The sequence below is a fragment of the Canis aureus genome, chromosome 19 (assembly GCF_053574225.1).
Source record: "Canis aureus isolate CA01 chromosome 19, VMU_Caureus_v.1.0, whole genome shotgun sequence".
In the NCBI taxonomy this organism is placed as follows: domain Eukaryota; kingdom Metazoa; phylum Chordata; class Mammalia; order Carnivora; family Canidae; genus Canis; species Canis aureus.
Window position 1 is genome coordinate 53,496,366 of NC_135629.1, and position 21,938 is coordinate 53,518,303.

At 56.1% G+C, this 21,938-nt stretch overlaps 1 protein-coding gene and 1 non-coding gene across 14 annotated transcripts; one reads left to right on the forward strand and one right to left on the reverse strand.

Annotated features, from left to right (window-relative positions):
* Window positions 1-1,437: 1,437 nt before the first annotated feature.
* On the forward strand, window positions 1,438-19,977 carry ZNF358 (zinc finger protein 358). 13 transcript variants are annotated; one of them, XM_077860066.1, is made up of 8 exons: window positions 1,438-1,594; window positions 3,181-3,754; window positions 5,175-5,281; window positions 5,368-5,468; window positions 5,723-5,835; window positions 5,928-6,037; window positions 17,816-17,924; window positions 18,162-19,977. In XM_077860066.1, exons 1-8 carry the CDS (start codon window positions 1,580-1,582, stop codon window positions 19,898-19,900), a joined length of 2,868 nt encoding a protein of 955 aa, XP_077716192.1. In that variant the 5' UTR covers window positions 1,438-1,579; the 3' UTR covers window positions 19,901-19,977. The 13 variants fall into 13 exon arrangements, with proteins under 13 accessions (XP_077716192.1, XP_077716195.1, XP_077716204.1 ...); XM_077860069.1 differs by lacking the exons at window positions 1,438-1,594; window positions 3,181-3,754; window positions 5,175-5,281; ... (1 more) ...; window positions 5,723-5,835; window positions 5,928-6,037 and adding an exon at window positions 15,037-15,201; XM_077860068.1 differs by lacking the exons at window positions 1,438-1,594; window positions 3,181-3,754; window positions 5,175-5,281; ... (1 more) ...; window positions 5,723-5,835; window positions 5,928-6,037 and adding an exon at window positions 15,277-15,434.
* Window positions 19,978-20,571: 594 nt separating this feature from the next.
* On the reverse strand, window positions 20,572-20,671 carry LOC144291271 (small nucleolar RNA U13). The gene has a single exon (XR_013358584.1). It is a non-coding gene; the product is annotated as a small nucleolar RNA U13 (small nucleolar RNA).
* Window positions 20,672-21,938: the final 1,267 nt, after the last annotated feature.

Sequence of the window (21,938 nt, forward strand, 5' to 3'; positions counted from 1 at the left end):
ACCACAGCCCTCCTTGCTTAAGACTTGGGCACAGGTGTCTGTGTGCCCCCACCCCCTAACTAGGGACACTGTTCCTGCAGCAGAAAAAAGTCCAAGCCGAGCCCAAGGCCTGCAGAGGGAAGGGGGGGTCTTGGGCTGGAGAGCCTGCTGCTGCCGCAGGAGTGGCTAGATCCCTTCTTTTGAGCCCACGCTGCCCCTGACAGCTTGGTTAACAGCACAGCGCCTTTCTGCGTGACCACTGAGGGCCAGGTCCTGTGCCAGGCACCGAGCACGCAGCAGTGAGTCTTGCAAGCCCTGCCCAGCCCTCACAGTGTCCTCCGCCATCTGGTTAGGGTTGAACTTGACCTTTGAGAGAGAGACAGGAGCTAGCCTGGCGTTCCCAGCTGGCCCTGTTGTTGCTAGGAGCTGGCCTGGCAGTCCCAGCTAAGCCCTGGTGTTCTCCTGCTGGACATAAATAATTTTGCAGAATGCCAGCGGTGGTCAAGGCCGCTCCGTGACTGTGGTGGAACAAGACAAAACAAGCTCCCCCCGTAATCACGTCTGAATGCGGGCAAAACATGAGCACTGTCCAAACCACAGCAGCAACTGGACATACAGTTTTCCTGGATAGTCTGACTGCTGTTCTTTTTACCAATGGCAGCTTTATTCTTACTTCATTCCTGAGACTTTCTGATAAAAATGAAGATCCTTGTGGCACCTGGGTGGCTCAGTGGTTAAGCAACTGCCTTCAGCTCAGGTCGTGATCCCGGGGTCCTGGGATCGAGTTCCACATCAGGCCCTCTGCAGGGAGCCTGCTTCTTCCTCTGCCAATGTCTGTCTCTCTCTGTGTCTCTCATTAATAAATAAACTCTAAAAAAAAAAAAAAAAAAAAAGGTACCTTGGAGATCTGTGAGCCTTAGAATGACATTAATCATTGTAGTGACCCAAAGACCAAAGACACTGGCTAGTACTGTGTGGGGAAATGTGAGGGAGCAGACAAGCAGGAAAACTTTGGAAAATGATAATAATGAACACCAGCAGCCTATGGCCTCAAATCCTCACTGCTGCTTTATTTTTTTTAATTCTATTTATTTATTCATGAGAGACACAGAGAGGCAGAGACACAGGCAGAGGGAGAAGCAGGCTCCCTGCGGGGAGCCCGATGTGGGACTTGATCCCAGCACTTGATCCCACGACTCGAGGATCAGGCCCTGGACTGAAGGCAACGCTAAACCCCTGAGCCACCCGGCTTCCCCTCAATGCTGCTTTCTGAAGTGGTTGCCATTCTCAGCCCCATTTCCTAGATGACAAAACTGAGGCTCGGGGAAGTCTAGTCACTTGCCAAGCTCTCCTGAGCTCTCAGGAGGCAGGATCCCCTGGCCTCCCTCCAGATCTTCCTCCCAGCCGCCCTCAGGATTGCTGGGGACCATTGTGACAGCACCATCTGAGGACAGCTCTTTGGTCACAATGGGCAGTTCTGGACCACAGCGGGACACAGCCTTGGAAGGAACATGTGAGCATCCTCTGGGAGACTGGGGACAGAAGGAGTCTCAGGGTCAGGCCAGAGGCCAAGCGCATTTTCTAGGACTCATAAGTCCCCATGCCACCCCTTGAGGTAAGTAGCATGTGCTCATCCCTGCTATGGAAGCTGAAGTTCACAGGAGCCCAATCACTTATTCCAAGGTGACCTAGCTAGTAACTTCAGTTGTCAGATTCTCCATAAACTATTTGAGGACTTCTCAATGCTCAACTATTTTTTTTTAATTTTATTTATGAGAGACACAGAGAGAGAGAGAGAGAGAGGCAGAGACACAGGCAGAGGGAGAAGCAGGCTCCATGCAGGGAGCCTGATGTGAGCCTGATGTGGGACTTGATCCCGGGTCTCCAGGGTGAGGCCCTGGGCTGAAGGCGGCACTAAACCGCTGAGCCACCTGGACTGCCCCTGCTCAACTATTTTAGGTGCCAAAGTGATCAAAAAAGCAAACACAGGTGCTGAAAAACTGTGGTGTTGTTAAAATGCTTGATGCCTGTTTTCTAAAGAGGTCAACATGAGCTAGTTGTGAGCTGATGGGGTCCGGGCAGGGCTGGGCCGGCTCCCGGGTTGCTGGTGGCACCCTAGGGGCTGGTCTCTGAGGCGCTGGGAGGAGACTCCTCTGCTCTGACCAAAGGCAAGAAAGGCCCAGTCAGCTAAGCAGGCTGCTGGCAGCCGGGAGCTGGAGCGAAGTGCAGCGAGAGGTGTCTCAGCCTCAGACAGTTTGAGGACTGGAAGAGATCCAGGAGAACAACTGCAGAGGGCAGGAGGGCCCATGAGGAAGTGTGTGGCAGAGATGGGACAGTGGCCAGGACTGAGCAGACATAGAGGGGAGAGCCATGGCCTTGACCCCTAAGTGAGGGTGAGGAGAGGGGGCTCCCGTAGCAGACAAACTAAAAAACAATGGTTTATTCTCTCGGCCCTTTTTTTTTTTTAAGATTTTATTTGTTCATGAGAGACACACAGAGAGAGGCAGTGACACAGGCAGAGGGAGAAGCAGGCTCCCTGCAGGGAGCCCGGTGGGGGTCTCGACCCCAGGACCCTGGGGATCATGCCCTGAGCCAAAGGCAGATGCTCAACCACTGAGCCACCCGGGTGTCCCATGTCCCAGCCCTTCCTGATGCTCATTTTGTAGTGGCCTCGAGAGGGGCCTTTGCACCTGCTGTTCCTTCTGCCTGAAATGTTGTTCCCTCAGGCACCCAGAAGCTCCTCTCCCCCCCTTCACAGCTCTTTGCTCCTCATCTCAGTGACACCATCCCATTTAAACCGGCACCCCTCCCACCCTCACCCCCCATCCTCCTACCCTGTGTCATGCTTTTACCCGCAGCACTTAGCCCCTTCTCCTAACTCTGCAATTTATGGGTGTGCACTTATTCAGTGTTGTCTGTTACCTCCACGCCCCATTATGAACCCCGCGAGGGCACGGATCTCGGTCCGTTTCGTTATCTGACGGTCCCCCCTCCCAGGGGGCACACAGTAAGCGTCAAATGAATGATGATACGCCTGCTTTTCCCGGGGCGGGGGGCAGGCACCGGGGCTGCGCCTGCTTTGTACGGCGTCCCCGGCCCTCCGCCGAGTGCCCCGCGCCTGGCACACTGCAAGGGGTCAAAGGCAGCATTGTCCTCGGGCGGCCGGGCCCTGGCTCACTCCCGGATCTCCGCCCCTCGCAGGTGGCGCCCTGTCCCGCGATGGCCGCGGTCGCCCCGGTGCCCTGCCCGCTGTCCCGGCGGGCCTTCCTCAAGGCCTCGCACTTTGCACTGGGGCCCGACCCGCGGCTGCACGCGGGCGCCATGCAATCCACGTCGCATCGGGACTTCCCGGCCCACCCGGGCGTCACCGGCGCGCCGCGGTGCCAGCAGCCGCCGCGAGGGTCCCTCTTGCCCCGGGACGCGCGCTCGCGGGGCGCCGAGCTCCGGTCCGAGACGCACTGCGCGTTCGCGCCCCCGCCGCCGTGCACGCGCCCCGAGACGCGGGAGCGCACCCCCGCCCTGCAGGGCAGCGGCCTGCGCGTGCACGAGTCCGCGCGCGTCCGCACCGGCGCCTCCACCATGCGCGCCGACTTCGGGTGGCCCGAGGCGCCGGCGCGCGCCCGCGAGCAGATCCACGGCGCGCGTCTCATCTTCGACCGCGACTCGGTGGCGCCCGGCGACCCGGCCAAGCTGCGCATCCCGCCCACCACCCACCAGGACTTCTACGCGCTCCGCGCCCCGTGCCCGCAGCCCCGCGCGCCCTGCTGCCACCTCGGTGAGCGCGCCCCGGGCGCCGGCGCGACGTGCCAGCCCAGTGGTTGGGGGGGGGGGGGGGGACTCCGCGCCCTCCCCCAGGGGACGCGTGGCTAGATCTGGAGATTGTTTGTTTTTCTCTTAAGATTTTATTTATTTATAAAAAAAAAAAAAAAAAGATTTTATTTATTTATTCATGAGAGAGGCAGAGACACAGGCAGAGGGAGAAGCGGGATCCCTGTGGGGAGCCGTATGCCCGACACTAACCCGGGACCCCGGAATCACAGCCTGAGTCAAAGGCAGATGCTCAACCACTGAGCTACCCAGGTGCCCCTGGAGATCGCTTTGGTTGTCAAGGGGTGCCACTAGCAGGGAGTGAATGGAGGCCGAGGATGCTGCTAAACGTCCTACCGTGCACAGGACAGCTCCCCCTAGTCCAGGATTATCCGGCCCCAAATGTCAATAGTACCGAGCCCAAGAAAACCTGGAACCTCCCTGAGCCTCGGTTTCTATATCCATGGAATGGCATAAGCTCCTGAATTTTTCTCAAGGGCCTGTGCCATGGGCAGAAGCCATGAATGGTGGTTTGGAATCAGACAAATCTAAGTCACCCCCACCCCAGCCCTGCCACCCTAGTAGATACGTGACTCTGAGCAAGTCGACCTCTCCAAGCCTGGATTTTCCTCATCTGCAAAATGGGTGCAACAATAGCACCCCACTTCATAGGAGCTGGTGAAGCCAAAAGAGCCCAGAGTGCATGATGCACCTGGCATAGAGTGAGCACTCAAAAAAAAAAAAAAAAAAAAAGAGTAGCTGCCACTTGTTGGATTTTCCAATTCTGTGACTCTAAGGGACTGCTGGTGGACGTCACTAGTTCAGAGTCCCTCCAAGCTGGACTCAGGGATTGTCAGATCTGGGTTTGACTCGGTTCTGGTTTTGAATTTTCGTGACTTCTGGCAAGTCATTTGGCTTCTCTGAGGCTGTAAAGTGGAGAGAATAAGATGAACCCTGCAGATGAGGCTTGAAGCGCTTACCCTAGATTCCTAGTTCAATACTTGGTAGCTATTCTTGTATCATCCTTTGTATTATTTTTGGTGTTTTTTTTTATTTTTTTAAAGATTTTCTTTATTTATTTGAAAGAGGATGCATACACATGAGTGGGGTGGAGGGCCAAGGGAGAGGGAGAAGCCAACTCCCCGAGGAGCAGGGAGCCTCATGTGGGGCTTGATCCCAGATCCCTGGGATCATGATCCGAGCCAAAGGCAGATGCTTAACCCATTGAGCCACCCAGGAGCTCCTATTTTTGGTGTTTTCCACACAGCCCTCAGGCGAGGCTAGTCAGGGCGGCCCAGCTCCCCTTTCCAGGCAGGGAGTTGCATCCCAGTGGGCCTGAGGCTGCGGGGGCTCAGTGTCCTTTTCTGCTCACTCTTGTTCCTCCTCAGGGGGCCTGAACCCCCTCAGGTGGGACCACAGGAGACAGGACAATGGGACCTCCTACCAGAGACACTTCCAGGCTCTGCCGAGCCCACCTGCCTTGATGTGTAAGAGGGTAAATCGAGGCGGGGCTGGTGCTGCTGGGGAGGGCAGCAGGAGGGGCTGGCTGGTGTTGCCCTTTCCACCTCTGTCCACCCCCAGGCCTCTTCCAGCGTGGAACTGGGAGACTTCAAGATTGGCTATGGGCCCATGTGTTCAGAGCAGAAACAAGCCTACAGGCCTCAGGGTCTGCCCCCAGACAGGTAAAAAGGGATGGTGGCCTTTTACCAGGACAGGGTAAAGGGCTCTCAGTGACATGTGGAGTGTGCTGCCCAAGGCTCTAGGGCCAGTACTTTACGTCTGAGACCTCCATCCCCTACCAGCAAGGCTCTCTACTGGGTCAAGTCACCCACCATTAGCACCCCACGGCTTGGCCTTTGGGAAGTCTGCCCCTCTCCCATTTCCTCCGAGTTGCAAGGGCCCAGATCAGATGAATCCCATCCCCTCTTATCTGCAGGTATGACAAGGCTCAGGCCACAGCCCACATCTACCATGTGAATATTTGTCCTGGAGATGGCCTGTTCCGTGACAGGACCACCAAGGCTGAACACTTCTATGCCCGAGAGCCAGGTGAGCCTACTGCCCGTCCCACCACCCTCCCCCTGCCCCCTTCCCCGCAGTGGCCTCCCAGGTCTGCTCAGCACCTGCTCTGCCCCTGGCAGAGCATTTTGTTCTTCACCATGACCAGACTCCAGCATCGCACATCCTGGAAGGAAACTGGTGCCCTGGCCCGGGCAGCCTCACCACCTCCATGCACTCCTTCCATGGCCAGGTCAGCAGGAAGGGGGAGGGAGACACCCCCCACCCCCCAGGCCCAGGCTTAGGCTCACCAGGTAAAAGGGTTTCCCGGGCAGTACCAATAGCAAGTGCAAAGGCCTTGAGGTGAGACTGAGCTTGACACGTGTGGGGGGGGGGGGCGGGGGGGATCTCCTGGATCTATCTGCCGGTCTAGGGTTAAGGCACTCAACCACTCGGAGCCTCAGTGGCTCTGTCTGCAAAATGAGATACATAGCCTGCTCCCAGCGCCAGCCATGTGGGCCCCAGAGAGGGTGTGAACTATCCAAAGCCGCAGGGCGCTGGCCTCTTCTCTCCCCCCTCCCCGGGTTTTGGGAGACCCCGGGAGCTCCCCACATGCCACGTGGTCCTACAGCTGCCGGTGACCAAGCCACCCAGCCGCCACGTGCCTCACGATAAACTGAAGAGCCACGTGTGCCTCGGGGACTCCTCGCTGCTCGGGCAGTTCCTCCAGACCTCCATGGGCTCGGACTATTGCCCCCCCGAGAAGGCACAGAAGTCGCAGAAGGCGCCCAGTCTCCACTTGCTGCAGAGCAGCCTGCCCCAGGGCACCTACAGTGCGCGGGTTGCAGGGGAGGGGCGGGGGGGGAGTTCCCGGCGCAGCTCTAGCCCCGCCCCGGCCGGCTTCGCCCCGCCCACTGCCCGACCCTGGCTCCGCCTCCTGAAGAGCGAGATCCCGCGCGGTGGGCCGCGATCGCAACTCTGCCCCTGGACGACCCGCCCCTTCGAGGACTTGACTCCCCCCTATCCCCCCACCTCCACCGAGGCATCACCCCCGGCCCAGTCCCGACTCTAAGCCCCGCTTTTCCGTCAGGCTCTGGCCCCGCCCCCCGGCCCCGGCCCCGCCCTCCAGCCGGTGCTTGCCACGCCCCCGGCCCCTCCCTCCTCCCCGCCTCCTCCTCCATCCTCCCCGCCAACTTCAGCGCCGGCTCTGGCTTCGCCAAGTCCTACCCCATCCCTAATCTCGCGCGCTCCCGCCCAGGGGCCGTGCCTCTCCTCCCTCAGCCCCTGAGCTCGACTACCCCCACCCTAATCTCCAGAAACAGATTTTTTAACCACGAACCAGAAGATGCTGAAGCCTCACAGAACAGCTCCGGCCTCCGTGACTGAGGACATGCTACAGCGGGTGAGGGCGGGGGAGGGGTATCTCCCTGACCCGGTGACCCCCCACATCAGTGCAGCTTTATCTCAGGATGATAATACCATCTCCTCAGGCCCAGAATTAGTGTGAAGTCCGCTCAGGGTCTCTCGAGGGTGACCCCGGGCACAGGGTCATCTTAATGTCAGGGTCAGGGTCAGCTTCTTCGTATCACCAGCCACAGTTATTATACCCCCAGCTGAGGGTTAGCTCCGCGTTGCCTAGGGTCACCGCGGTCCTGAGGTCCTGCCGGGTGTCCCGGGTTTCTCTCCAGCTTCTCATCCAGCTCCTGGGTCAGCCCAAACTAGGCTCCAAACAGCCCACATCCTCAGAACCCAATCATCAGCCTTTGTGCTCCCAGGATCCTATGGGGAGGACGATGTATGGGTCATATGGGGTGGGCCCAGGTAGGCCAGCCAAGCTCCAAGCTGTCTTGCCAGGCTGCCCGCCCTGACTTCACAGTGCAAGTATGGCCACATTGAGCCCCCGCTGGGTGGACAGCGCTTCTTCTCAACCCAATACGAGGATGAGTTTGTCTCCAAGTTCCAGGGCCCAGCAGTGTTGAGATTGGTCAATCTTCAGGACAGCCATGTGCCTCTGGGCTCCCCTCACCCCTGGGGCTGTGGGGCTGGGAACATAGACCCTCGGGCCCCCCAGACCCCTACCTACCCATGCCCTAGTCAGCAATAAACACTGCTTTGACAACCTCCCACCCCTCCCCATCAGTCAGCCATGAAAGAGGATGCTTGGTGGGATGGGAGCTGTGCAGGAGAGAGTGATTCCATCAAACAACCCTGAACGGACACTCCTTGGACCCAGAAGATCGCCCCACTCTGGGCGAGGAGGCCATCCCAGCTTGTGCAAAGGCCTGGTGATTGGACTCAATGTGAGGTGTTCAGGTGCACCAACAAATACGAATGATGTGGAGGGAGTGGAATGTTGAACAGGGCAATGTGGTGAAGGGCTGAGAACACAGGCTGAATGGACAGAGTCCAAATCTTAACTCCTCTGTCCTGGACAGTAGTCTCGGGCAAGTCACTTAACCCCCTGAGCCTCATCTGTAAGGTGGAACTGAATGTTATAAATGAGAAATGTACACACCTGGTGTGTGTGGCTGGGGGTCAAGGAGGAAGAGCACTTCCCTTCTGAACATGAACGTATGGAGGAAAGAGGAAGACGAGGGTATGGGAAGGAGCTTTCTATCGTTGAGAGAGTCGGGGGAGGGCTCAGAGGAGGGAGACTGAAGGGGTGGAGAAGCTGAGAGTGACCCAGAAATCTCTCCACCATTATGGGTGAAGATCGGAAGGTCAGCAGTTTACTTGCTGCGTGGGTAACCGGTCTCCAGGTCAGAGCTGGGTCCAGGGACGAATCAATAAAAGCCATCAGATATGATCAAGTTCAAGGGAGTAGATGTCCAGCCAGGGGTGAAATGAAAAGGTTGGAAAAGGGACGCCTGCCTGGGTGGCTCAACGGTTGGGCGTCTGCCTTCCACCCAGGGCGTGGTCCCAGGGTTCCGGGATCGGGTCCCATATTGGGCTCCCTTCATGGAGCCTGCTTCTCTCTCTGCCTGTGTCTCTGCCTCTCTCTCTCTCTGTCTTTCATGAGTGGGTAAATAGAATCTTTAAAAAGAGGGGGGGAATCCCTGGGTGGCTCAGCGGTTTAGCACCTACCTTTGGTCCAGGGCATGGTCCTGAGGTCCCGGGATCGAGTCCCACCTTGGGCTCCTTGCATGGGGCCTGCTTCCCCCTCTGCTTGTCTCTACCCACCCACCCCCTCTCATGAATAAATAAAAAAAATCTGAAGGAAGGAAGGAAGGAAGGAAGGAAGGAAGGAAGGAAAGAAAGGAAAGAAAGGAAGGAAGGAAGGAAGGAAGGAAGAAAGAAAGAAAGAAAGAAAGAAAGAAAGAAAGAAAGAAAGAAAGAAAGAAAGAAAGAAAAGTGGATCCCTGGGTGGCGCAGCGGTTTGGCGCCTGCCTTTGGCCCAGGGCGCGATCCTGGAGACCCCGGATCGAATCCCACATCAGGCTCCCGGTGCATGGAGCGTGCTTCTCCCTCTGCCTGTGTCTCTGCCTCTCTCTCTCTGTGTGTGACTATCATAAATAAATAAAAATTTATTTCAAAAAAAAAGAAAAGGTTGGAAAGGAGGAAGAGGGGGTGGAGCCCTGAAGCCCATCAGGGACAAGGTTTGACAATCCTACCATGGTACCTTGGACAGCGCTCTCCCCCCCCCCCCCCCCCCCCCCCCCCCGCCCCCAAGGTCTGGGGTGTGGTGAGATTGGGTCTGTCTAGGATAAAATGAGCCTTGGTGGCCATGCCCAGGGTCCGCTTCTGTAGGCTGTAGAGAATCTGGTTTCGGGGAATGAACATGGCTCCCTGACCCTGTAGTCAGACCTTCAAAGACCAAGACCTCCAATCCAATGAGCCACTAAGAGCCAAGCTCAAGCCTGGCCAGGAGTATTTTCCCCATGGGCAGCAATTCTGTAGAGCCCGGTTGTCATCTCCACAGAACAGGAGTCCAGCTTTGGGTCCCACAGTAAGATGGCCCTTTGGGTGCACTCATAGTATCTATGTAAGTATCTTCTAGCCGCAGAGGACCCCTCGTGTTTGCTTCCGCTAAAGATGTACATGACACACTTCTGAATTGCCTCATGATAAACCAGGATTTCTCAACCCCGTACTATTGACATTTTCGATGGGATCAATCTTGTCAGAGGCCCTTATGTGTGTTGTAGGATGTTCAGCATCATCCCTGACCTCTATCCACCACAGGCCAGTAGCATTCTCCTTTTAGCCCAGCCAATGGTGACAACCAAAAATATCTCCAGGCATTGCCAAATGTCCCCTGGGTAGGGGTGATGGGGGTGGTGGTGCAGAGAAAACAGTGGCCCTGGTTGAGAACTACGGCAATAAACCCATCCTGCAATGATCCCCAGGACAAAATCAGGCTCTCCTGATGAAACTGGTCTGTTGACCAGATGACTACTAACAAAAAGGTTTTTCTGGGCAGCCGGAGTGGCTCAGCGGTTTAGTGCCGCCTTTGGCCCAGGGTGTGATCCTGGGGACCCAGGATCGAGTCCTACATTGGGCTCCCCGCAAGGAGCCTGCCTCTCCCTCTGTCTGTGTCTCTGCCTCTCTCTCTGTGTCTCTCATGAATAAACAAAATCTTTTTTTATTTTTTAAAGATTTATTTATTTATTCATTCAGAGAGAGCGAGAGAGAGGCAGAGACACAGGCAGAGGGAGAAGCAGGCTCCATGCAGGAAGCCCGAAGTGGGACTCGATCCCGGGTCTCCAGGATCACACCCCGGGCTGCAGGCAGCGCTAAACTGCTGCACCACCAGGCCTACCCTAAAATCTTCTTTTAAAAAAGGGTTTTTCCTTCATGCCTTGCCTGCCAGGAAGCTCAGAAAGCTTATATCGGTGTTCATTTCCATGTAGCTCTGGTTGCACGATTGTTTGTGCTTCTGCGTGGTTCTTGGAATGGTTTAAAGCAACCCAGACACCAGATGAAAGATAATGGGTAAGAGTTACAAGGAGGCAGATTTCCATACAAATTGAAGCATTTTCTAAAAATGGAACTGACTAACCCCGGGATGGGTAGCCAGGAAAGAACGGGAGCTTTACTAGAAATATTTTCAGTGTAGAAAGATGCTTCATCATGATTTGGGACATGTTTTATGGATTTATGTTTCTCCCTCTGTATATTCCATTCACCCTTCCCCACGCCAAAAAAGCATTTCTTATCAACTACAAACCCCAAAAGGTTTATAAAATAAGATAAATACAGTAGGTAGGATTGAACATGGGAGAACGGATTAATTTTTAAAGAAAAATAGTGCAGCACTGAGGGGGGCACTTGACGGGATGAGCACTGGGTGTTATTCTGTATGTTGGCAAATTGAACACCAATAAAAAATAAATTTATTATTATTAAAAAAAGAAAAATAGTGCATCACGGAGCAGCAGAATTCAGACCTGCCACTTCGCTGTCTTTCTATCCCTCAGCAATGATGTCATGTTGTACTCCTCACTTTCCTCGTGTGTCAAGTGGGTTGGCCATAGTTCTTCATAAAATGGGTACAAGATTTAAATAAAATATGCACATACCATTCTTAGAACAGGGCCTAGCATTTGGCTGCAGCGTGAAGACGGCTGCAGTACCCATATATTTTTTTAACATCTTAGTCATTTTTGTTGCAAGTGACAGAAACCCAGTTTGGTCTAGCTCAAGTAGAAAGGAATTTTATTGACTTTGTTGGAAAGGAAACCACAAGCCCAAAATGGTGTAACCTGGGCCAGGCTAAGTCACCAAACCAGGGGTTAATACCTAACCTTATCGCTGTTTCAACCACCCCCAGAAATGTCTTTTTTTTTTTTTTTAAGATTTTATTTATTCATGAGAGACAGAAAGAGAGAGGCAGAGACACAGGCAGAAGGAGAAGCAGGCTCCATGCAAGAGCCCGACGTGGGACTCGATCCCGGGTCTCCAGGATCACACCCCAGGCTGAAGGCAACACTAAGCTGCTGGGCCACTGGAGCTGCCCCAGAAATGTTAAGTCTTAATTACCAATTGGGAATTTTTTGATAAGCACAAAGGTAATCTGTAGCATGGACCTTCACCAGGGACAAAAGGTGAGGCAATCGATTTAATAAAATCCCCCCTGCCTTCCCCTAAGGGCAAGTGACTGTAACAATCCTTTGGCTTATAACTTTCTTTCCCTAACCCCCTTCCTATAAAAACCTTCCACATTGTACAACTCCTTGGAGTGTCCCTCTATGTGTTAGAAGGGATGCTGCCCAATTCATGAATCTTTTTAAGATTTTATTAGAGGGACGCCTTGGTGGCTCAGTAGTTGAGCATCTGCCTTCGGCTTGGGTCGTGATCCCAGGGTCCTGGGATCAAGTCCCACATAGGGCTCCCTGCAAGGAGCCTGCTTCTCCCTCTGCCTGTGTCTCTGCCCCCTTCTCTCTGTGTCTCACATGAATAAATAAATAATTTTTAAAAAGATTTTATTAGAGAACAAGGGGTGGTGGTGGAGAGAGAGCAGAGAGAGGGGGAGAAGCAGGCTGCCTGCTGAGCAGGAAGCTGAAAGTGGGACTTGATTGATCCCAGGACCCTGGGATCATGACCTGAGCTGAAGGCAGCTGCTTAACCAACTGAACCACCCGAGCGTCCCTCATGAATTATCTAATAAAGCCAATTAAACCTTCAAATTTATTTGGATAAATTTGTTTTTTACAATTTAGAAATAAGAAAATCCAGAAGCTCCCCGTCACCTCGCAATCCTATTATCCCTCTAAATGGTGGCAAAAGAGGATGCTAACAACCTCTAGATTAAAGCCTTAAAGAAAGAGGGGAGGTCTTGCCCTCAACTCCTCTTTTGGAATTTTTTTTGTTAAATATTTTATTTATTCATGAGAGACACAGAGAGAGGCAGAGGGAGAAGGAGGCTCCCTGCGGGGAGCCCGGTGTGGGACTTGATCTCAGGACCCCGGGATCATGATCTGAGCCAAAGGCAGAGGGTCAACCACTGAGCCACCCAGGCATCCCCTCTTGTTGGAATTTAAAGGACATTTGAGTCACATGCCCAGCCCCGAGCCAATCACTGTGCCCAGGCGGATAGAATGCTATGATTGGATGGCCCAGCTCACAGGCCCACCCCTGGGTGACTTGGTTCCCCAAGCCCTACCACGATGTTTGAGCCTGGAGCCCAACCGTGCCGGACCCTGTCTCCTAGCAACAGACCAGCGTCTGCCTCTCCCCTTAGCATCTATATTGCCCCAGGTTACAACGCGGAGGGTGGAAAGATATCTAATAGGCACTTCCCAAAGGAGGGTAATTGCACGTTTATAGACCGGGAGTGCTCAGTGTTGCAAAATAGCCTGAGGCATCGAGTGGCCCCTGGTTCTCCTATAATCCCAGTCTTATCTTCCACGTTATTACTAATTTCCTCCTCTAGCTTGGGGCCGAGAATTCAACTCTGGCAGTCTCACAAAATCAAGGGGATGCTAGTCTCTGCTGCAAGAAGTGTATAGAGGCAGCTGGCGGCGTCTAAGGAGACCCTGCTGGAGGCTTTGTGAAGGCACCCACATATTTCAACACCCTGATATTTTTCTCAAATAGTTTTCTCAAGAGACATGTGACTAGAGTCCCAAAATAAAATAAGCAAGATTTTTTTTTTAAGGATTTTATTTATTCTAGGGAGAGAGGAGAGAGGAAGCAGGGGAGGAGCAGAGGGAGAGAGATAAGCAGACTCCATGCTGAGCATGGAGCCTGAAGTAGGGTTCAATCTCAGGACCCTGAGATCATGACCTGAGCTGAAACCAAGAGTGGATGCTTAACTTTAACCAACGGAGCCACCCAGGCACTCCCAAATAGGCAAGATTTCAATCAGCTTATTTTTCTTCCACATAACAGGAATTTCTTGTTTCTCTTCTCAGGGCAGATTGTATGCACGGCAATAAATCTAGGGAGTCCCATTCAGTTTATAGTGAATATCTTGTCTGCGGTGGCCCCGTCCCTCTACCTCACCTTTGTTCCACCAATTCCACATTTTAGGTAGTTCCCTCAATATCCTTCCCTTTCCAGGTACTAATTCTAAATTAGTCAAGACTATCATGGATTCAAGGAACAGATACCCACTAAAACCAACTCAATGCCCAGGAAATTTGTTGGCTCATGGTATTGGAAAGAATGAGGGCTTCTGGCTTCAGGTATGGCTATATCCAGGAGCTCAGCCAATATAGACAGAACTTTCTCTTCAACTCTCACCCGTACATCCTGGTATAGATTGGCTTCAATCTGTAGACTGTTCTTCCTGACATCTGGGGTGGGGGGAACTGCAGGTAGGATGAGGTCCTATCTACAGTTTCTAATCCCGGAGGAAGAACGAGACCCTCCAATGTCATATCCTCCAACCTAATGGTTGTGGCCAGGAGATGGGATTCTCTGAGTGGTAAATTTAGTGATTGAGTGATACTGGGGGGCTGTGTTAGATTGGAGTAGTGGGGAAGAATCCACAGAGGGAAAGCAAGGTGCTGATAGAGCTACTTAGCAGACAGGGGTGCCTGGGTGGCTCAGTCGATGAAGCATCTGACCCTTTATTTCAGCCCGGGTCATGAGATGGAACCCCACATTGAGCCCTGAGTAGGGCTCTGTGCTCAGTGGGGAGTCCGCTTGAGAGTCTCTCTGTCTCTGCCCTCCCCACCCTCTAAAATAATAAATAAATCTTAAAAAAAAAAAAAAGATAGCAGACAGAAAAAAACAGCTGTCATTACAAGTATTATTTACTATGGAATCTTCCAGGAGGTGGTAAGATGAGGAACCAGTGACATAATCCAATTTCAGTTTCAGATCTCTCAGGTCTGCCGTGGGCTTTTCCACAGAAAGGTGGAAAGCCAGTTTCAGACCTCGAGTTCGGTACAGATCTAGAAGGTTCAGGAAAGAAAAGGGAAAAGACCTGGAGGCCTAATTTGCTTGAGGCTGTATTCAAGGGTAGGTGGTGTCAGAATTCACCAAAGACCATCAGAAATATACCTGTAAGTAAAAAAAAAAAAAAAAAAAAAAAAGTTTTTTAGCTTGGTCCAGCAGGGAAGATCATAGGCCAGGAAGCGTGGGTGCCTCCATAAGAGGCTGTTGGAGGACAGGTGGGCACCACATAGGATTCAGGCATGTGCTGGGTAGTTTTAAAGATAATTGCAAAGAGAAGAAGCAATTCTAGGTTGGTGCTGTTGGGAAGCAGGGAGCAGACTGGTGACTGGGTATTTGGATGATTTTTTTAAAAAATATTTTTATTTATTCATCAGAGACACAGAGAGGGAGGCAGAGACATAGGCAGAGGGAGAAGCAGGCTCCCTGCAAGGCGCCTGATGTGGGACTTGATCCCGGGACTTCAGGATCACGACCTGAGCCGAAGGCAGGTGCTCAACTGCTGAGCCACCCAGGCCTCCCTATTTGGATGATTTTTATCTCGGAAGTGGGAGGATGGACGCGGAGCTGTCATTGGTAAGAAGCAGTAGCAGTTGTGTCAGTCCGGGAGACGAGGGCGTGTATTCGTTTCTGTGGTTGCAGAGTGTCCTTGTCTCTCGCTTGGTTCAGACGTGGTCACAGAGCGGCCTTGTGTGATCATTGTTTATACTCTGTGACCAGTGTTTATGCTCAGTGAAGAACATCAGGGCCCAGCTGCCAGCTGCCGGGCCTGGTGTTCGCTCCCTCTTTGCGGGGATCTGGGTCTCCAGGTAAAGTCTGCCCAGAGTCCTGCCCAGCTGTGTGGCCTAGGCCTCTCCAGAGATCGTCACTCCGGTGGGCAGCAGACACAGGCAGTCCACCAGTGACAGCAGTGAGTGACCCACCAGCCCGGTAGGAGGAGGAGGAGGAGAACACTCAGGGACGCGGCTCCCAACCCTTTCCTTGGGGCGTCTTACAGGGAGCCGCCGGGCTGAGCAAAGATTAACAACTTTGCAAACTGCAGGGCTTCTCGGAGCCGTGGCTTTGCGGATGTGCACGGCCAGCGACACAGAAGGTCTGGTCTTTCCGAACAAAGATTCGAGCCAGAGGCAGGGACAGAGACGGAGACGCAGGGGCAGAGGCGGGAAAAGTGACAGCAACTGAGGCCGAGAGGCCGAGGCGGGGAGGGCGGCAGAGACAGCGGGACGCGGCCGGAGGGGCGGAGGGGCGGAGGCGGCCCGAGAGGGAGGGCGAGGCGCGGCGGGCCGGGCGCCCGGGCGCAGACAAAGGCGCGGCGGCGAGCGGGGCGGCCGGGCCGGGACAAAGGCCGGCCCGGGGGGCGGGGGCAGCGATGGCGACGGCCGCGGCGGGCGCGGGCGAACTACAAGTCCCAGCAGCTCCCGCTGCGGCCCTCGGCCGGCCCCTCTCGCTCCCCGGGAGCGCCTGGCGGGGCCGCTGGGCCGAGGGGGCCGCCGGCGGGGCTGGCGGGCGGGGGGCTTCCTGCGGGCCCCGGGGGCGCGGCGGGCCGGGCAGGGGCGAGGGGCGCCGGGTGAGTGTCCCCGCGAGCGGGCCGGGCGGGCGGGGGCCGGGGCCGGGCGGCGGCGGGGGCGGGCGCGGGGCGCGGCCCGGGGCGACCTCTGTCCGCCGCTCCCCCCACGCCACCCCCCGCCCGCGCGCCGCCCGCCCGGCCCCGGAGAGCGGGGTCGCGGGCGGGAGGGGAGGGCGAGGGGGCCCCCCGCGGCCCGCGGGCCTAGCGCGCCCTTTCCGCCGCCGCGTCCCCGGGGGGAGGGCCCAGCCCGAGCTGGGCGCCTGAAATCGGGAGGTGTTGCGGGGGGTGGGGGGCACCCCTCAGCTGGGGGGGGGGGGCGGGAGCTCAGGACGCCCCCTCCCCTGGAGGCGATCCAGACCCCCTCCATCCCAGGAACCCTGGAAGACCCCCGAAGTATTGTTGTCCCCACCCTCCAGCCTGAGGTCGGGAGTTCAGGAGGCCCTTCCTCAGGAGGGGGATCCAGGGGTTCCCTCTGGCCCCCTGGAGCCCAGGTATTGTTCCCCTCACTCTCCAGTCTTGGGGCCCAGAGTTCTGGAAGCCCTTTCCCAGGAGGTGATCCAGGGATCCACCTACCCCCGTCTTCAGCTAAGAGGTGGGAATTTGCAAGGCCACTTCTCAGAAGGCAATCTAAAGGCGTCCCTGGCCCCCAGGAACCCAGGAAGGGACCCAGGCATTGTTCCCCCTCACCCTCCAAATGTGGTGTCTGGGTCCAGGAGGTGATCTAAGAACTCCACCCTCTCCATTTGCTTAGCCACTTCCAGCTGTGGGGTTGTGGTTGGAGATGTCCCTCCCCCCTGGGACAGATCTGTCTGCTCCTCATCCCCAGCCTTGGGGTGGATAGCTCGAGGCATCACCTCCCCATCAGGTAATCCTGAGCTCCTTTTGCTCCCCAGAAGGGCTCCCAGCTATTGTTTGTCCACCTGGCTTCCAACATCCAGGCATGAGGCTGGAATTCTGGATCTTTTCTCTAGGAGGGAACTAAAGTATCCTGACACCCATCCCCATACCTCAGCCTTGGGATCAGGAATCTCCCTTTCCTAGGAGATGACCCAGGAGCCCCGCCAGTAACCTAAGAGGGGCCCCAAGTATTATTTTGCCCTCTCCCTCCCCCAGGAGTTAGAATTCAGGATCTGCTATGCAGGTGGGCAAACAGGTATAACACCTGTCCCTGCTCCCCTGGCTACGGGGTCTATGGGCCTCCCTGTACCCCAATGTGTCCCACCATATTCCCTCAATCCCTCTAGCTTTAGGAACTGGCATTTGGATACACAAGTGTTTTGACAGTCACTCCCAACCCTGAAATGTGAGGTCTGGCATTTACGTGGCCTCTTCCCCAGCAAACAGGCTAGAGGTGCACCTGCCCTCCCCCAGTGATGCAAGGGAATTACCAGGTGTTGTTTGCCCCCCACTCATCCCCCAGATACCAACTTCAGAGCTCAGGATGCTTCCTCTCCACAAGATAAGCCAGAGGTTGCCCTTGGTACTAGGAACTCCCAGATATGTCACCCCCAACTATGGGAATGGAGTTTAGGTCATGTACTTAGGACCGAGGCACTCACCCTCTTCCCCCTGAGGGATCACCAGTCAAGGGGGTAGGAACCCTGGACTCTGTCTCCTCCACAGGACCCAAGCTTCGCACCAGAGGAGGAGGAGCCCAAGATGGAGAGAGGGGCAGAGCCCTGGAGCTGGGTACTAGAGACCTCTAGTGCTGGGTCCCCTGACTTCCATCCAGGTGTGCTGAGAAGGGAAGCTTCCCCCCATCCCCCCTCTGTGTCCCACCAGGGTCCCTCTTCTCCCTGTCCTGGCTGGAGTGCACCACAAGTCTCCCCGCAATCTGAGACAAGAGAAGGATCCCGGAGTGGGTTCTGGGGCATGGCACGGCCCCCTCTCACTTCCCTGCCCAGACTCTGAAAGAGGCCCCCTGTCTTCCAGAACCTGCCTCCACCCACCCTCTGTCCTCACCCTGCAGATCCTGCCCCAGAAGCAGCCAGCACCTCCACACCAGGGATGCGGCGCTCGGTCCTGGTCAGGAACCCAGGCCACAAGGGCCCGAGGCCCACTTATGAAGAGCTCGACTCCGACTCAGAGGACCTGGACCCCAACCCTGAAGAGCTGGACCCAGTTTGTGAAGACCCAGAGCCTGACCCAGAAGACCTCAACACTGTCTCTGAAGACGTGGACCCCAGCTATGAAGATCTGGAGCCTGTCTCTGAAGATCTGGACCCTGACGCTGACCCCGATGCGGAAGCTCCGAGCTCCATCTCAGCCACTCGAGACTCGGATCCCCAAGATCTCGACCCCATGTCTTCAAGTTTCGACCTCGATCCAGACGTCATCGGCCCTGTCCCCTTGGTTCTTGACCCTAACAACGAGCCCCTCAGCCCCACCGAATCCCCAGACCTGGACCCCCTCTCGTCCGGCCTCACTGCCACTCCCGAGGTCCTGACCCCCAGCCCCGCGGTGCTCCCGGCCCCTGCCAGCCCTCCCCGGCCCTTCTCCTGCCCCGACTGCGGGCGAGCCTTCCGCCGCAGCTCGGGGCTGAGCCAGCACCGCCGCACCCACAGCGGCGAGAAGCCCTACCGCTGCCCCGACTGCGGCAAGTCGTTCAGCCACGGCGCCACGCTGGCCCAGCACCGCGGCATCCACACGGGCGCGCGGCCCTACCAGTGCGCCGCCTGCGGCAAAGCGTTCGGCTGGCGCTCCACGCTGCTCAAGCACCGCAGCAGCCACAGCGGCGAGAAGCCGCACCACTGCCCGGTGTGCGGCAAGGCCTTCGGTCACGGCTCGCTGCTGGCGCAGCACCTGCGCACGCACGGCGGCCCGCGGCCCCACAAGTGCCCCGTGTGCGCCAAGGGCTTCGGGCAGGGCTCGGCGCTGCTGAAGCACCTGCGCACGCACACGGGCGAGCGGCCCTACCCGTGCCCGCAGTGCGGCAAGGCCTTCGGCCAGAGCTCGGCGCTGCTGCAGCACCAGCGCACGCACACGGCCGAGCGCCCGTACCGCTGTCCCCACTGCGGCAAGGCCTTCGGCCAGAGCTCCAACTTGCAGCACCACCTGCGCATCCACACGGGCGAGCGGCCGTACGCCTGCCCCCACTGCTCCAAGGCCTTCGGGCAGAGCTCGGCGCTGCTGCAGCACCTGCACGTGCATTCCGGGGAGCGCCCCTACCGCTGCCAGCTCTGCGGCAAGGCCTTTGGCCAAGCCTCCAGCCTCACCAAGCACAAGCGGGTGCACGAGGGCGCAGCGGCAGCCGCCGCCGCCGCCGCTGCTGCAGCTGCCGCCGCAGGCCTAGACCTCAGCCCTGCCTCGATGTTGAGGCCAGGGCAGGTCTCCCTCCTGGGTCCTGAGGCCGTGTCCGTTCTCGGCTCTGGCCTGGGCCTCAGCCCTGGCCCCAGCTCTGGCCTTGGCTCTGACCCTGGCTCGGTGCTGGGCTCCCTCCCTAATCCCAGCCCCAGAGCTGTCTCCGGCTCTGAATCCACCCCCACCCCTGAGTCTGTTAAGTCTTCTGACCCTAAGCCTGGTCACAGCGCCAATCCTGACCTTGTGGCCGGCCCTGAGCAGGATCCAGTGCCCAGCCCCAACCCCAACCCCGAGTCTCACCCTGAGCCCTGCTCTCCCGCCCATGACACTGCCAGCCCAGTGCTCCCTACTGGCGAGAGTCCCGAGTGGGTGCAGGAGCAAGGGGCACTGCTGGGGCCGGATGGCTGAAGTGGACGCCGACACTCACGGGGGCCTGGGGAAGTTGTGTGTCATGCAGTTTAGTAAAATCCTCCCACTGCCTCCTGGCTCTGTGTCGTGTGGTTTGCCTGTTTCTCTTTTTCCCCTGATGCATGGCCCCTTCCTCAGGAGATGGGAGGGTGTGGCCTGTGCCTGCCATAGCTGGAACCCCGATCTCCTGGCTCCCCCCTCAATCCTCCAGGCTTCCTAGTTCCCCCACAAGCTCTCACACAGATCCCTCCCAGCAGTCACCCCTCTGCTCCCCCAGGCCTGGCCAGCCTAGTCTAGGACAGTCTTTCCCTGCAGGTGGTCTGAGCAGGATCTCTTCCCTTTGGCTTTCCAAGTGGTGAAATTTCTGGCATGTCGACAGTCTAGTAGGCTGATAATGGAGGCTGATAGGGGACCCTGCAGGCAGACCTACCCCATCTGCTCCCATAGCCTTGCTCCTCTCAGCCCAGGTTATAGGCACGGTGCTGGACAGAAGAAGTTGCTCATTGATGTGTTCAACAAAAATCTGTTGATTGCTGGGGTCCCAGCCGGGAGCAAGATAAGCATCGCCTTCACAGAAGTCACAGACGTCAAATTCAGGAACGTTTCAGAAGCAGTTACAAGGTATAGTTCATATAAGAGAAGCATAACAAGACTTGTATCCCCAACACCCCCATCAGACAGGTAATGTGCAAAGGACATAGCAAGGTTTGGAAGAGACGAATCTCACACAACAGCATGAATACTCATCACGCTCATGATCCGCAAAAGGATCAAGACTTTTTTTTCTTTTTACGATTTTATTTATTTTATTTATTCATAAGAGACAGAGGCAGAGGGAGAAGCAGGCTCCCCACAGGTCCCCCAGAGGGAGCCTGATGCAGGACTCAATCCCAGGACCCCAGAATCATGCCCTGAGCCAAAGGCAAACAACCGCTGAGCCACCCAGGCATTTTAGATCAAGACTTCTGATTTACGTGAGGGGACCGCTTTCCTGAGAAAGGATTCCATAATCCCAACAGCACTACTTTAATTGTCAGTACTGTTTGCCAGCCTCGTGCAGTGCTTTTGCATTTTAGGCTCTGGTGTTTTCTCATTTAATTCAACAGCTCTATGAAGCAGGTAACTATGACTAAGTATCCCCATTTTGCAAATGAGTAAACAGGCACATGGAGTTTAAGGGACTCTTTGGAAGACGTAGAAGTGGCAGTTGGCAGGGCCTGGATTTAGTCCAAACTGGACCTCAGAGCCTGGGTTCTTTTTTTCTTTTTTTCTTTTTTTTTTAAGATTTTATTTATTCATTCATGAGTGACAGAGGCAGAGACATAGGAAGAGGGAGGAGAAGCAGGCGCCATGCAGAGAGCCCAATGCGAGACTCGATCTCGGGACTCCAGGATCACGCCCTGAGTCAAAGGCAGACTCTGAACTGCTAAGCCACCCAGGCGTCCACTAGAGCCTGGGCTCTTAACCAGCATGCTTCAAAGCAAGAGTGCAAAGGCCCTGAGGCCGTTGAGCTATAAGCTAGACCAGATGGGGGCCAGAACAAAGGGCCCTGCTAGGCTGAGGTGGGACTTTGTCATCCCAGAGCAATGGGAAGACATCGGCAGGTTGGGGCAGAGGACTGATACGAATTACTCTTGGAAAATGCTTCTGGCTGCTGCCTGGAGGGTGTAACGGGAGGGGGTCAGGAGTGGGAGCCTCAGGCCAGGGAGGAGGTTGCTGCAGCGGTGCAGGCCAGGAATCTGGGGGGACTCTGGGCTGAGGGCCATACGAGTGCGGATAAGTGATCCTATTTGGGACATACTTAGGAAAGGAAGTGGGATTCGCTGGCAGTTCAGATGAGAGGAGCAGAAGCGCAAAGAGCTGAGAGTAACCGCGGGGTTTCTGGGAGGATGGGGAGGCAGCCATGAGACGGGACGCACGGTCATCGCCGGACTCTGCGGAGGGAAAGGGGTCAAGCACGGAACGTGGAGCTCAGGAACTCGGCACGGGACGCGGGCATGACAGGGAGCCAGGCCGAGCCGGACCCACGGTGGCCCTC